Below are 16131 nucleotides of genomic sequence, written 5' to 3'. Positions count from 1 at the left end.
AATCTGGCCAAAATACTGTGGGTGGCTGTGGTAGGCTGAATAATGGTGTCCCAAAGATACCCATACCACAATCCCCAGAACCTATGAATGTTACCTACAAATGGGACTTTGCAGATGTGATGAAGTCAGGAATCCTGAGATGGGGGATTATCCATGTGGGCCCAACGTAATCACAAAGGCCCATATAAGAGGGAGGCAGGCAGGGCAGAGTCAGAACGAGGTGATGGATGAGAGACAGAAGTGAGGCTGGAGCGATGCCATTGTGAAGAAGGGGCTACAAGCCAAGGAAGGCAGGCAGCCTCTAGGCTAGAAAAGGCAAGGGGTCAGGTCCTGCCCTTGAGCCTCCAGAAATGAACCAGCACAGCTAATACCTTGATTCTAGCCTAGTGAGACCAATTTCAGATTTCTAACCTCCAGAAGTGTAAGATCATACATTTATGTTGCTTTGAGTCACAAAGCTTGTGGTAATTTATTACAACAGCCATAGGAAATTAAAGTAGTAGCTATTTTTTAAGAAATCTGATCCTTGGGTTGGGGAGAGGGGCTGTATTCTAGAATAATTTCCAGACCATTCTTCTAAATTAACTTTGGTCACTCCACAAATACTACTGAATGTCAACCAAGTACTAGTCACCAAGCTAGGTGGTGGACTACCCCACAGACAGCTCAGCGCATTCCCGTTCTTAATGACACAGTCCTGTTGGCTTTCTCTATATTGGGCCCATACTACATGCGAGGCAGAGAGAGAGAGAGTGAGAGAGAGAGAGAGAGAGAGAGAGAGAGAGAGGGATTTTTTTTTTTTTTTTTGAGACAGGGTCTTACTCTGTTGCCCAGGTTGGAGTTCAGTGGCATGACCACAGCTCACTGCAGCCTCAACCTCCCCAGGCACAATTGATTCTCCTGAGTAGCTGGGACTACAGGTGGGTGCCACCACACCCAGCTAATTTGTTTGTATTTTTAATAGAGACAGGGTTTCACCATGTTGCTCAGGCTGGTCTTGAACCCCTGACCTCAAATGATCTGCCCGCCTTGACCTCCCAAAGTGCTGGGATTATAGGTGTGAGCCACCGTGTCTGGCCTGGGTTTTATATTCTTAATCTTTCAAAATACTTTTACTTCAGCTTTAATATCTAAATGAAATAGGAATAATAACAAGAACAGCTACCATTTATTATTCCCCTTCTGTCTGCCTGTCACTTTATATTAACTCTAATTCTTACAACGACCTGGTGAGGTATTATCCCCACTCACCGACGGGATAATTAAAGTTCATCAAGGCTGAGCAATCTCCTAAGAGCCAAAGCTGTGGGATGCTGGACCCTTCCACTCCCGTCTGACTCAGGCTCCAGTTCTTTCTTCTTACTGCCTAGGAAGCTGAAAGACAGCAGAGAAGAACACTGCCCCGAATCAATAACTCCTTTTTTGCTAAATCGATAGTCACTCAACATGAGACATAAGTAAGGTTTACATCCTGAAATGTGTCTTCCTGGTTACAGAAAATTGAGTCACAAAAATCCTGGGACCAGCTGGGCTCTCAGAGGCCATCTGGCCAAACTCCCTGCTCTGGAAAGTTCGTCAGCTGCCAGGACTGAGGGTATCACAATTCTCAGGACCAGTGATCTCACCCACTAGAGGCAAAGCTTGGTTCCAGAGCCAGTTTGATCTTAAACATAAATAGTGGAAAGAGGCAGACACCCCACACTGAAGACTGCCTCTGGGTGTGCAAGAGCTAGGAGGAGCCATTGGGCATGTGGCCCTTAGTCTTGCCACTCAACACCAGCACCAACCTTTACTAGCATCACCTCCAAATGCCACACACAGGCCAGGTGTGGACATGCGCACATCACTGGTATGGAGGTTAAATAAACAAGTTCTGCCCTGAGGTCACATGCAACCCTCAGGCACTACATGTGTATGCAAAACCTCTATAGCTTTTAAAATCACCCAGTTAACCCAGACAAGGGGCAACCCTAGACAGACAACAACTACACACGCAACGAGAAATGAGAAGAGGCTCAGCAGGGGGCGAGGTGACCACAGGCCCAGGAGAGGTGGCCGTCTCCTTGTCGATCTCCACTCTCCCTGGCCTGGCCAGCAAGGCCCTTTACTGTGGAGCCCCAGACACCTCTGCAGCAATACCTCTCGCCAGCTGCCTCTGTGCCCCAACGCTTCAGCCAGAATGGACCCCTGGCCCCGCCCAACACCCACACAGGTTTTCCAACTTCCACGGCCTGCTCCCTCCTCCCCGTGGAATATCATTTCCCCTGCTGGAATCTTAGCCACCTGCTGGAGTCTTAGCCACCCTGCTGGAATCTTAGCCACCTGCTGGAATCTTAGCCACCTGCTGGACTGGTAAACCCCCTATAGGCAAGTCATCTCCTTTCATCTAAACTCCCTCATCTCTTAATGGCCTAAGGTCACCTTGCCATGCCCTGTATGATTCTGTGTGTGCCTGTCCCATTTCCCTTACTGCACAGTAAGCTCCGGAGGGAGGGGCCCTCTCTTCCCCAGTTCTGTATCCCCCACAGGGTCTGGCACTGTCCCCACACACACCATGAGTTTATTACCATTATGAGTCAGTGAGGCAGGGCCCAGGCACCCAGGCTCCGTGGCTTCCCGAGCTCCCTCATCTACAGCCCAGGACTGAAGAGAGGAGGCTGAGCACCAGAGGAACCTGAACCCCCGAATATACACAGCCACAGAAATGGCAGCAGTACCCCCCTGGTCAAAAAGTGACTTTTATAGGAGCAAAGCCAGATGAGTTTTTAAGCCAGCTTCATAATCCCGCTTATGGTGGGTACACAGACCCAGGAAGGGAGCAGGGGACACAGTCATTGCTACTGCTTCCTCTGCTTCACCCCCGCACCTGTCTAAGACCGAGGGAAAAGAGGAGGGGCTGAACCCAGCAAGCAACTGTTCCAAAGCAGGCCAATCAGCCCTAGCCCATGAACCATGAGAGCCAAGCAGGCGTAAACAGGAGCTACTACAGGCCTGGTGGCAGCACAATGTCCAACCCTTGACCACATGCTGGCTGTAAACACCTTAGGGAGCAAGAGCCACAAGCATTTTTTCAATCTCGGGAAGATTAGAGATGTTTGCTCAAGCACCTGTCAAACAGTAACCACCTTCAGCTTACCGGGCAATCGACTTTTACTTTTACCCTCCTCTGAGCCAGTATCAGTGCCAAACGAAAAATGTGCCAAGCACAGAACAAACACTGGGCTGGGGCCCAGGCTCTGAGCTTGAACTTTAACATTTCTTTTCATGTGGACTGTCCCCAGGACTTCTCATCCAGCCCTGCGGACAGCAGGGACTTACCACCAGGTCCTCCAGTTCCCAGATGACACCACGTATATTGTGATGAGGGCTGAGGGGGAGGACCAACAGTAGGCCACCAAGCACAGGTGACCTCAGGCACACCGCTTCTCCTCTTGGGGCCTACGTTTTCCCATTTCCTCATGTGTAAGTGACATGACTGACATGGACGAGGCCTACTTCCCAGAGATTAGGAAAGGGCCATGCATCCCTGGAGCACAGAAGGTCAGCAAGGAGAGCACGCACAGGGCTGTTTTGAAAGCTGGGATGTAACGGGGTCTAGAAAGAGTAATGCTCAAAACAACACAGATACTGATCCTTCCGGAGACGCTATGAAACAGTGAGAGGTGACAGGCAGACCAACCCTGCTGTCTTCACAAAGGCAGAGAGGGGCGCTACAGCCTCTCTCTCTCTCTCAGGAAACACACCTCTGGGAAATGGAAAACTCCAATGGATGGTGCACAGGTAGGTAGAGGTAAGGGACTGGGCTTTTCCATATGAACCGGAAACAGCTTCCTGCCTGCCTTCTATACACACACACACACACACACACACACACACACTCACTCTCTCTCTCTCACAGGGCACAACCAGCCTCTCAAAGGATGCCAAGGTACCTAAGGCTCTTCAAGCCCCCACCCCTGGCTCTCTCACATTAAACAGAAGGCCTCGACCCCTCTCTAGCGGACCTTTGTTACTCCAGAAATGGGGGCAACCAGATAGGAGTGACCGCACATTCTTGGTCACACCTCTCAGACCCTTCCCCTGCCTCTGTTCCATCTCCTCCCACACTGACCATCCCTCCTCCTTCCCGCAACAGGACCTTGCCCCTGACCTATTTTTTTCTTTTGCCTTCAATCTCCTTTCATAAAAGCCCTCCCCTCAAGCCCACAAGCCTACTATAGGCTCTGCTTCTCCTCCACCCTCTGGACGTGGCCACCATCTCCCAAGGATGGAGTGCACTTGCCATCTTCCCTGCTCCCTCAGCACACACTGTCTGGCCCCAACCCCAAGCTGCCCCTCTGTGACACCTGAGGCCTCAAGCCAGTGGGTCTCCTCAGCCACTCCCTGCCCCACAGTGTTTCCTGCTGGCCCCACACTCTTCCCAGAAGCCCTCCCTCCTCCCTTCTCTCTGGCCTCACCTCCTCAGCTTCCTCCCCCAGCTCCTCTTCCTCCATCTACTCCAAGGCCTGGGAGTTCCCAGGCTGGTCCTTGACACCCCAGCCTCCCTGCCATCTGCACTGGCTCCTGGGCGGCCAGAGCTCCTCCACAGGCTCTGCACTGATGCCTCGCCACCCTCAGGCCAGGCAGGGCCTCTCAACCACCGAACCCATTTCCAGAACAAACCAAGTTACACACACACATACCACATCACCGCTTCAAAGACCCACAGGCAACTGGGAAGAGGCGCAGGGAAATTTCGGAGGGTGATGAAATTGTTCTATACCTTGATTGTGGTGGGGTTATGTGACTGTGTGTTTGTCAAACTATATAGAACTGTACACTAAGAAGGATGAATTTACTGTATGCAAATTATACCTTAATCAAACAGGATGGAAAAAAGTCCCATAGGCTCCCATCATGTCTAAAACTAAGATGACCACCTTCTCCCAAACCAGCTCTTCCTCCATCATCCAGCTCCTCCCCCCACTTAGAAATCTCAGCCATATATCCAGCCAGTTAGTCAGTCTAGAAATTTCACCTGCATAAATTTCTTTGAATCCATGCCTTCGGTTCTATCTCCCCTTGAGGTCCTTCTCACAAACCACCTCCGCGGACTCCCACCCCTCCACATGTGCAACTCCAGAAAGAGCAGGACCCTCAAACTCCCTCACTCCCACCAGCCCTCCTTTCCACTGGCTCTCCCGAGTTCCTGGCTGTTGCTTAACAGGAATGACAGAAGTATCTCCAGATGCCACTGTCAAATCAAGACAACTCTCTGTCTAAATATTCCTGTCTAATTTTGCACACAGCTCTTGTTTCAACGGACAAAGATAATGACTCAGTGTCCATGGTTCTTACTGGAAAATTATCCTGCCAAGTTTTCAGCTTCCCAATAATAGCCTTCTTTAAACTTCTCTTTGAGAAAGGAGAAGTGACCTTCCTTCCTGATCGTTTTCTATAAGCAACAAAGGGCACCCAAAAGATCCCTTAACTGACCAAGGAGTGTTACGGGAAAATCCTGATATATCCCCACAGGATCAATTAACAGCAAGAAAGAGAAACTCATTGAATAGGCTTAGGATGGTTTTCCTTGCCCTGTGCAAGAAATCCCTGTTTTTCAGCTTTTCTGCATGCCTATCGGTTTGGGACTTAGAAATTTGGGGCATAAATTCTGGATTACACTGAAGGCAAAATTTACACTCAGAAGTAAAGCATCCTTCTCCATACACACATAAAAATGTCTCTTTGATGAGCAGGCTGACCCAAGAAGAAAAGAAAAATAAAAGGCTCACTGACTTTGACACTGATGCTTCAAATAACTACAAAAGAACTCCACAGATTATTATACCCATGTCCACACTGCACCCTCAGATGGTATATGTAAAAATACATATGTTTGAAATGCACCCTGCCACTTACTCCCTGCAGATGAAGGCCTGGTCCCTTCCACATCACAAGACACAGAGATGTCTGAGCAAAAAGTGAGGATGAATAAAGCATCTCCTTGAAGAATCACTTGTGGATAGCTGAGTTAGCCTTTGTGCCAGCACTCAGCTTAAGTATGTTTCCTATTGTAAAACTGGCCCATAGTTACTCATGTGCAAATCCCCTAGTCTTGCAAGAGAAATGAGTTTCTCTTTCTTGCTGTTAATTGATCCTGTGGGGATGTATCGGTATTTTCCCGTAACACTCCTTGGTCAGTTAGGGGATCTTTTGGGTGCCCTTTGTTGCCTGTAGCCAAGAAGCTACCAGTCTTCCAATTCTCCAGCACCCCCAACCCAGGCAGTCACTGCCACACATCTAGCAGGCACAGTACATGCCCATGGGTGTCTACCTCTTTTCTGCTTGCAGGTTTTGCCTCTGCCCTGCTAGGTGCACAGGTAGCCCAATCTACATGGCTTTTACCACTGGGTTAGGGTAGGAGGCACAACACTACCCTTTGCCTAAACCTCTCACCTACTCACGGGCAGGTCCCAGAGGGGCCTCTGGCAGCATAGGACAACTCTTTTTAGAGTCTTACCTCAGTGGTTCTCAACCAAGGGAGATTTTGCCCTCCAGAGGACATGTGGCAATGTCTGGAAACATTTCTGATGGTCACAATGGCTAGAAGGGGTAGGGAGTGGTGCTAGTCTAGTAGACAGAAGCCAGGGATACTGCTACACATCCTACAATGCATAGGCCAGGCCCCCCGCCAACAAAGAATTACGGGTCCAAAATGTCATTAGTCCACAGGTTGAAAAACTTTGTCTTAGATAACACACTGGCTCTGAGGGAGGTGCCCAGACTGCCTGGTTCACTTTTCCTTTGAGCTAGCTGCCCAACATTAGGCCCCAAATCATGATTCTGCATAGTCCGCACCATTTGCAAGGCTGAACAAAACATTCAAAGCCATTGCCTGAGTCTTTTTTTTTTTTTTTTTTTTTTTTTTTTTTTTTTTTTTCGATTGAGTCTCGCTCTGTCGCCCAGTGGGGAGTGCACTGGCGCCATCTTGGCTCACTGCAACCTCTGCCTCCCAGGTTCAAGCAATTCTCCCACCTCAGCCTCCTGAGTAGCTGGGATTATAGGTGCCCGCCACCACATCCGGCTAATTTTTGTTTGTTTGTTTGTTTGTTTTTAGTAGAGATGAGGTTTTGCCATTTTTGCCAGGCTGGTCTCGAACTCCTGACCTAAGGTGATCCACCCGCCTTGGCCTCCCAAAGTGCTGAGATTACAGGCATGGGCCACCGCGCCCCGCAGCCTGATTCTTAAAGATGCTGCTCCTGTAGCTCCCCTTTTGTCTCTCCTCAGGAGAAAGGCCTTCCTCCAAAAGAAGAGTCTCCCAAGAGCCCTCCTGCCAGGACGACCCACCCATCCACAGCGTGACAACTAGCAAGCTGGCATCAATGAATGTTCAAATCCTTTGGCAATCCGGTAGGCCTGGCATGACCAGCTACTCAGTCCTGTCACGTAGATCCAAGGCCCAAGTGAACGTGCACAAGTTTTTCAACAGGCTGCAGGCCCAACTCAGGCTGGAAGACTCTGCACAAAAGCCTCTCACCCTTCAGGAAGCTGACATCTCTCACCCAAACGGGGAGTCCCAACACCCAAACCTGCCCCTGCAGCATTCCCCATCGCCCAAGGAGGGTTTGGCAGAGGGGCTGTTACCTCTATGCAATGGGTGAGAATGAGCCTCGGAAAGGCTCCGAGTTTAGGGGAGTAAGCCCAAACCTTACTCACAAGATCCCCCGTGTTTGGAGAAGTAAGAGGAAAGGCCAAAGAAAAGCGAAAGGAAGAAAGGATCAAAAAGGATCCCCTGTCCCAAGTTCACCCAAAATTCCCACCTGTGAAGCCCAACAGTTGGCTCCAGCCAAGGAAGTCAAAGTTCTGACCCAAACCTGCAGCCAGGGGCAACGAGCCTAGAGCCCCAGACACTTAGAGCAAGGGGGTCTGGGAGTGAAGAACGACATTATTAGAAAGCGAAGCAGGAAAGCTGTATTGGCGACCAAAGGGCACCGGCAACGGGCGATCGGCAGCCGGAAGACGGTCGGGCAGGCAGCGGGCGTGTTCCAGGGACCCAAAGCTCTGCACGTGGCCCTCGTCTCCTCCCCGACGCAGGACCGAGGGGCTGAGGTGGACCCAGGGACGTGAGACGACTGCAGAGAACCCACCCTGCACCTGAGGCGCCCCCTCTGCGTCCCGACCTGAAGCTCGCGGCTAGCGAAATTCGCGGGGAAGCTGCACTGTCACATGAAGAAAATGCAAGAAGGGCTCAGGTGGGTGTTGAACCCAGCTCTGGCCGCAGCCAGACGGCGCCCGGGCACTCGGCGGGCCGGCGGGTGGCAGCCTTACCCGGCTGCAGGAAGATGGGATCCGCGGTCACCTTCTAGCCCCCTCTGCGCCCGCCTCCGCGCGCTAGCCACCGCGCTGACGCCCGGCACGCGCTCCGGATCTGTTTACCAACTCGCCAGCTTCCAGGGAGGCCCAGCGCCCAAGCCCCGCCCCGCGGACCGCTCCCATTGGCTGCGCCGCCGGCCGCCGGCCGCCTGCCGAATGCCGCTATGCGCGTGAGAGCGTGCTCGGCCCGTGCTCCCAGCCCATAGCCAATCGCGACCGAGGGCGGAGCAAGAGGAGCCACTGGGAGGCTACCGTAGGAGACAGGGCCCTCCCGTTCTCCTTTTCCCCACCTCCATGCTACCTTTCCCTCTAGCAAACGCGGGCTGGAGGCCTCGCTTTGGAGTTGGTGGCCGGCGCGCATGCGCCTTGAGAACGGGCGCCTTGAGAACGGGCGCCTTTTTCACTGCGATGCAATGTGCGCGGCCGCAAAGGTTCCCTGTGTTCGTTCAGATTGGTGCTTGCTGGGCCTCCGCGCGGGCGTGGGAAGGGAGGCTGTGGACCGAACAGACGCGACTGTGGGCCGTGGAGGGTGCCGCCGCTTTAAGGACCGGGCGAGGCCTGTTCTTTGCTCCTCTCTATGTAGCAAGAGCCCCTTTCCCAGGGCCCACAAAAAGCACTCCGAGGAAGGGAAGCGCGGCGGGCAAGGCCGTGCACTTCCACCTCCGGCGTCGGGGCCCTTCAGGCTAAGGTTGCTTGTTTTGTGTGGCGCCATCCTCAAAACAGGAAGCCTCTGCCACCCGCGCCCCTAGGGTAGAGAGATAGGACCCTCACCCGAGTCGCTGTCCGCCCGCCAGTCTTGTCGGCGTGCAGGTGTCCGCAGTCGCTGACGGCCGGGGTTTTGGGGGACGCGCGGCCCACACGGGATAGAGCTCGGGTCTAGCCCTCGGCGGCCCAGCCGAGCAACCCTGGGAGGCACCGCCACCACCAGCACGCAGATTTGCCCCGTCACTCCTCCCTAACGAGAAGAGGAACGTGTGAGCCAAAGTCGGCTCGACAATTTCCACTGAGATGACCTCAAACACTGGTCTGCAGCTGTTAGTGGTTCTTGTGGAAAAGAGAGAAATAACAACTTAGTGAGTTTCTCATAAAATGAAATACTCAAGCCAAAGGATTGTTCCTTAATCTGAGCCTCCCCCCGCTTTTTTTTTGGGGGGGGGGTATTGTGAAACGAAAATTCACTCTGCCAAAAGGAAAAAAATTAAGCTGAAAGCTGAGTCATGCAAGCAACTGCCTTTCCTTTTGTTCCTAAGCAGGTAGCTACAGATTAAAGGTGAAGTATCTCCACTCTGTATTCACCTTATCTTGTGTAAAGTGCCGATTTACTGAGCGCTAGACAAATACGTAATTGTTGCCCTACCTGCTCCCTTTATCGCAACATGTGGATTCAGTAATGTGAACATACCCTCCATCTTTCCTCTCCAGCCTGCTTTTCCCCTTTAAATATTGAAGCCCTCAAAATAATCTTTGGAGAAAGGCACAGACCTGTCTCCTGGGCGCAAGTCCTTCACCTTCATAACATAAATTTCTAAACTGATACAGGTACTTTTTGTTTCACAAGTATTGACATTTAACTTAATTGAAAGTCGTTTGTTTTATATTTTCCCTTGGAAAAATTTAAAGTTAGCTGTTCTATGTTGATGCCTAAAATTGGGGATGGAGGCTGCTTTATTATACTGAAATCCAGAACCTAACTTCACAGCCCCCCGTTGACCACTTGGAGCTTGGCTTCCCAGAGATCTGCCTGAGTCCCCAAGAACAGAATTCTAAGTGTGTGTCATATGGGTGAACACAAGCTCTATGTCAGGCTCCGTTCTTCCCAGGGGTAGGAGAGGGCTTTCTTCCAAGGAGAATGGAGACTGTGCCTTGTGGCCTCTGTGGCTGGACACTGGTCGGCTGGTGGGTGCTCCTCTCTGCACAGACCTTCACATGCCCTCCCCACAGTCCAAGTTCTGCCTCCCCCATCTTCACCACACTAAATACAAAGTAAATGTTAAAGGACAATTAAAGAGTTATTTTGACTAAAGTTTCAAGTAACTGCCCCAAACAGTTGACAACTTGCCTTGATTAGGTCAGCTGGCTCCATTTTCCCACACTGGAGAAAAAGACCAAGCCTCAAGGCCTTTCAAGGGTGGCAGTTGCTTCCTCCTACAGTAACTGTTCCCTTACACAGTTCTGCTGTTCCCTGCCTGCTTCCTCCAAGCCCTCCCAGCCTAGTGATCCAGACCACAGTCCATGGAATAAGAGAGTTCCTGGTTCATAACTTCCTGAATCTTGCGAACTCTACCCCATCAGATTTGAGCTGGATGAGAATGTGATTGTCATCAACTCCTGCTTCTGGTAAGTGGGGAGAGGATGTGGTGCTTTAGTTTCACAAACGTGGGGCGGGAATTGGCCGCTTCCATGCTACCTCAGTCCCACTCCACCAGCAATGCCAAGGCCAGCTTCTCTCCTAAAATACCTTGAAAACAAGCGTAACCCACCACCACAAACATTAGTTTTTCTTCAAGGACTGCCAGTCTGATTTACTAGAGAAATGACCTCCAGCTAGTCTATGCAAAGACAGGATCTTCCTCCAATTAATACAACTTTGACCTTACTCCCTGTTAAATAATGACCTCAGCTTTACTATACTAAAGACACATTTCTTTCTTTCTTGACCTGGCTTTTAGTGCAAAGATTTTCCCTGCAAAGTATTTTTCAGGTGTGATAATGGGATTGTAGTTAAGATTTTTTAAAAGAGTCGTTGTGTTTCAGAGATACACATTATCAGATGAAATAATATTATATATGGGATTATCTTCAAAATATTACAGGACAGGGGAAGTGAACAGGCCATGGGTTTCTTTACATTACATGCCTATGTGACAGGTGAATTTCTACCCTGGCTTACCTTTAGGAAACAGGATACCTGTGGTCAGAAGGTGCCCCACATGACCAAACACTGGTGAGATCCAAGATGGCAGCTCACTTGACCTCTGAAGAACTTCTAACTTCATTATAATCTAATTTCCATGCTAAATGACTTTCCCACCAGCATCATGACAGTTGATAATCACCATGACAATGACTGGAAGAAACCATAAAAGGACAAAAAAAAAGGAAGGTAATACTCTAGTTTTGAGAAGTTCTCTGTCCATTCCCAAAAAGACATGAATATTTATCCCCTAGCTTTTAGTGCCTAACCCCTTCATTAAAGAGGCCCTATATTTGTGACTTCCTGACTTTCACAAGCTGAGAAGTTAATTCGTGAACCAAGCTCCTTATTCTCAATTCCGTGGCCATCCAATAAAGCCTGCACTACTTGACACTTGCTTTTGTTTTTCCAAACTGGCTTTGGGACACCAAAGAGGGAAAGACTTCATTTTGTGGGGGACCAGCTTTGTAGGTAACAAGTTGATAATAGTGGAAGATGAATGATGAGTCTACTGGGTTATATTATTACCTACATATGTTTGCAATTCTCTATAATAAAAAGTTTTTTTAAACAAGGTGTCTGCAAAGAAAGCCCAGCCTGAAGATAACACTAATAATGTGGGCAGGGTGAACAAGAAGAAAACAGCGAATAACAGTCATTACTATTCTTGTTAACCTCACTACAAGGCAAGGTCAAGGACAGATCTAACTGTAGCTAATAATACAGCCTTTCAAATTTTGAATAAAATTCAAAATTATCAAGAAAACATTTGAAACAGATTTCATTCATGGGGTACCTCACTCTGATTGTCTGTTATGCCTGAAAGTATTAGTTAATGATCATATACTGCCATCTTAGTTAAGACATTTTTTAAAAATGTATCTGTGAGTACAGTATTATGTAATATAAACACACTCAAACAAATGTGTGTGTGTGTGTGTATTTTCCCAATAATCAAAGATTCCTGTGCCTGGGACTTTAGGGTGAAAAGTATGATACTCCAATAACTTTCCTCTGATCTTCAAACTTCTCCCTTAACAACAGTGACAGAGGAGACAGTCAGTTTTTCCCACTCTGCGGCATTCCCATCAGCATACAAATCCATTAAAAAATCTCCTGGGCTCACCTCCATTCTCATTTCTCTGCTCTCATTTTCAGCAAAATTCTTGGAAGAATTATCCATATTCATTATCTCCACTTCCTTTTCTCCTATTCTACCTACAGCAATCTAGTCAGGTTTGACACCTGTCCCCACCATTCCCCTAAAACTGTTCATCAGTGACCTTTCTGTTGCCAAATCAAATGGTCATTCTTGGATCTCATCTTAAACTATCAGCTGCATTTGACACAGTTGATCACTCCCTCCCTCTTTCTTATGGGTTGCTCTGGGGATTATAATGAACGTCTTATAACATTCTAGTTTGAATTAATGGTAACTTAATTGCAATAATATACAAAAGCTTTGCTCCTATAGAGCTCCATTCTCCCCTCCTTTGTGCTGTTATTGTCATACAGATTACATTTTTATCCATTATATGCCCATAACCATACATTTATAATTATTGCATATTTATGCTGCCTTTTATATTTACCTATGTAATTTCCTTTACCAGTATTCTTCATTTCATGTGAATTTGACTTAATGCCTCAAGTCCTTTCAGCCTGAAGAGCACCTTTTATTTCTTACAGGGAAGATTTGCTAAGTGATGAATTTCTTCAGTTTTTGTTTATCTCAGAATGCCTTGATTTCTCCTTTATTTCTGAGGGATAGTTTTGCTGGATATAGAAAGCTTAATTAAGGGGTGTTTTTTTTTTTGTTTGTTTGTGTTGTTTTTTTTTTCGGTAGCATTTTATGTCATACCACAGCCTTCTTGGCCTCCAGAGATCAGATGTTAATCTTATTGAGAATCCTAATACAGGGTAAGTTGGTTTTTTTATTTGTGTTCTGCTAATTTCAAGACTCTCTCTTTGCCTTTGGTTTTCAACAGTTTGATTATCATGTGTCTAGGTGTGAATCTCTCTGAGTTTATCCTATTTGAAGTTCAGTGTGCTTCTTGGACATGCTTTTTATCAAAATAAAAAGCATGCCTATTTATACTTTTTATCAAAATTGGAAGTTCTCTTCTACTTCTTCAAATATTCTTTATGTCCTTTTTCTCTCCTCTCCTTCTGGGACTCCCATTATAAGTATGTTTGTATGCTTGATGGAACCCACAGATTTTTGAGGCTCCGTTTGTTTATTCCCTTCATTCTTTTTTTTTTCTGTTCCTCAAATTGGATAATCTCAATTGTCCCATTTTCAATTTTGCTTATTCTTTCTCCAGCCTGCTCTAATGTGCTGTTGAGCCCCCACTAGATTTTTCATTTCAGTTATTATATTTTTCAACTCCAGAACATCTGTTTGATGATCTTAAAAGTAATTTGTTTTTATTGATATTCCCTATTTTGTGAGAAAAAAAATTTATACTTTTATTTTGTTCTTTAGACATGGTTTCATTTATTTCTTTGAATATATTTAAAGTAGCTGACTTAAAGTCTTTGTCTAATAAGTCCAATGGTGGAGACATTATCTATATTCCTATTGATTGCATTTTCCCCTGTGCATGGGCCATACTTTCTTGTATCTTTTCATGTCTCGTGCTTTTTGTTGAAAACTGGACATTTTAAATAATATAATGTAGCATCTCTGGAAATCGGATTCTCCTCCCTCCCGAGGGTTTGTAGTTACTGCTCCTTGTTATAGTTGTTGTTCTTTGTTTAGTGACTTTCCTAATTTGTAAAGTCATCATGATGTTACTGCTCCACAGATAATAAGTATATGAAATTCTCACATTTTGCACACCCAAAATCAACTAGTTAACTTTAATGATTTCATCCTTCATTTATAAATGACACATCAAATATAGTCTTTCTTTATAATACCTGGAAAATCATTTTATACACTGGCTGCAACATTTTCTCATTAACACTAGATTCTAAAGTGGAAGAGCTGAATTTTCTATATGAGAAGTTGATTAATCACAGTTTTCAGATCTGCAGAAAAAGTCCTGAGGCATATTTGTAGAATAATAATTTTCATGCTCCACATTACCTAGCTGTCTTCAACAGCAAGATTCTTTTTCATTCCTGGGCCATTTGGGGTATTAATTAAACATGGTTAATAAAAACAGGCCGGGCACAGTGGCTGACGCCTGTAATCCCAGTACTTTGGGAGGCTGAGGCGGGTGGATCACCTGAGGTCAGGAGTTCAAGACCAGCCTGGCCAACATGGTGAAACCCCGTCTCTACTAAAAATAAAAAAAAATGATCTGGGCGTGGTGGTGCATACCTGTAATCCCAGCTACTCCAGAGGCTGAGACAGGAGAATCACTTGAACCTGGGAGGCAGAGGTTACAGTTAGCTGAGATTGCACCACTGCACTCCAGCCTGGGCTACAGAGGGAGAATCCATCTCAAAAGAAATAAAAAATAAACAAATTTTAACTGTACAAGCACAAGAAGAGGTATTTTCTTTCTTTTTTTTTTTTTTTTTTTTTTTTGAGACAGAGTCTCGCTCGTCGCCCAGGCTGAAGTGCAGTGGCGCGATCTCAGCTCACTGCAAGCTCTGCCTTCCGGGTTCATGCCATTCTCCTGCCTCAGCTTCCAGAGTAGCTGGGACTACAGGTGCCTGCCACCACACCCGGCTAATTTTTTGTATTTTTGGTAGAGACAGGGTTTCACTGTGTTAGTCAGGATGGTCTCAATCTCCTGACCTCGTGATCCGCGCACCTTGGCCTCCCAAAGTGCTGGGATTACAGGCATGAGCCACCATGCCTGGCCAAGAGGAGGTGTTTTCAAGCAGAAAGATGCCTAAGCAACTGAGTCATAGCCTGGACACCTGCTCTTCACGGCTGTCTACTGTGTCCACTCCACACCCCAGGGACTCTCAGAGAGTTTTGTCATAATGGGAAAACAGTTGCTTAAAAATTCTTCTATGGGCCGGGCACAGTGGCTCATGCCTGTAATCTGAGCACTTTGGGAGGCCAAGGCAGGTGGATCACCTGAGGTCAGGAGTTCAAGACCAGCCTGACCAAAATGGTGAAACCCCGTCTCTACTAAAAATACAAAATTAGCCAGGCATGGTGGTGCATGCCTGAAATCCTAGCTAATTCAGCTACTTGGGAGGCAGAGGAAGGAGAATCGCTTGAACCCAGGAGGTGGAGATTGCAGTGAGCCCAGATTGCACCATTACACTCCAACCTAGTCAGCAAGAGCGAAACTCCGTCTCAAAAAGAAAAAATTATGAATTAAATAAAAGAAAGTAGGAGTCAAAACAGATTCTGCTACTGCTTTGTTATATTTTATTTTGAGACAGGGTCTCACTGTCACCCAGGCTGGATAGAGTGCAGTGGGACAGCCATGGCTCAGTACAGCCTGAACCTACTGGGCTCAAGTGATCCTCCCACCTCAGCCTCCTGAATAGCTGGGACTACCGTCAAGCACTACCATGCTCAACTATTTTATTTTTTATTTTAATATTTTTGTCAAGACAGAGTCTCACTATGTTGCCCTTGCTGGTCTCAAACTCCTGGGATCAAGTGATCTGCCTGCTTCTGCTGCCCCAAGTATAGGCGTGAGCCACCAGGCCCACCCACTATTGCTTTAAATACACACATTTCTCATTATACCTTTACAAACCACTATTTGGGAAATGTTAGATTATATGATCACTGGACTTCTCCTCCCCCTAAAACTTTTTTCTATTCTTAAAAACTCGGCCAGGCATGGTGACTCACACCTGTAATCCCAGCACTTTGGGAGGCCGAGGTGGGCGGATCACGAGGTCAGGAGATCAAGACCATCCTGGCTAACATGGTAAAATCCCAT

At 47.4% G+C, this 16131-nt stretch overlaps 1 protein-coding gene across 4 annotated transcripts in view; it reads right to left on the bottom strand.

The window, feature by feature from the left end:
• Positions 1-9146, bottom strand: part of COQ8A (coenzyme Q8A) — a 46614-nt gene extending 37468 nt beyond the window's left edge. The window contains exon 1 of one of the 4 annotated variants that reach the window (XM_011736266.2): positions 9124-9146. Coding sequence is in view for 1 of the 4 variants with exons in the window: in XM_011736240.3 (XP_011734542.1) it covers positions 5018-5110 (93 nt within the window). In the remaining 3 variants the exon portion in view is untranslated. Of the gene's footprint in view, positions 1-5017; positions 5126-8159; positions 8271-8307; positions 8457-9123 lie in introns of those variants that run through there. The other 3 variants (XM_011736246.3, XM_011736252.3, XM_011736240.3) reach the window with 3 other exon arrangements.
• Positions 9147-16131: the final 6985 nt, after the last annotated feature.

This window comes from Macaca nemestrina, chromosome 1 (genome assembly GCF_043159975.1).
Source record: "Macaca nemestrina isolate mMacNem1 chromosome 1, mMacNem.hap1, whole genome shotgun sequence".
Taxonomy (NCBI): Eukaryota; Metazoa; Chordata; class Mammalia; order Primates; family Cercopithecidae; genus Macaca; species Macaca nemestrina.
This window is presented reverse-complemented; position numbering and strand designations above follow the sequence as displayed.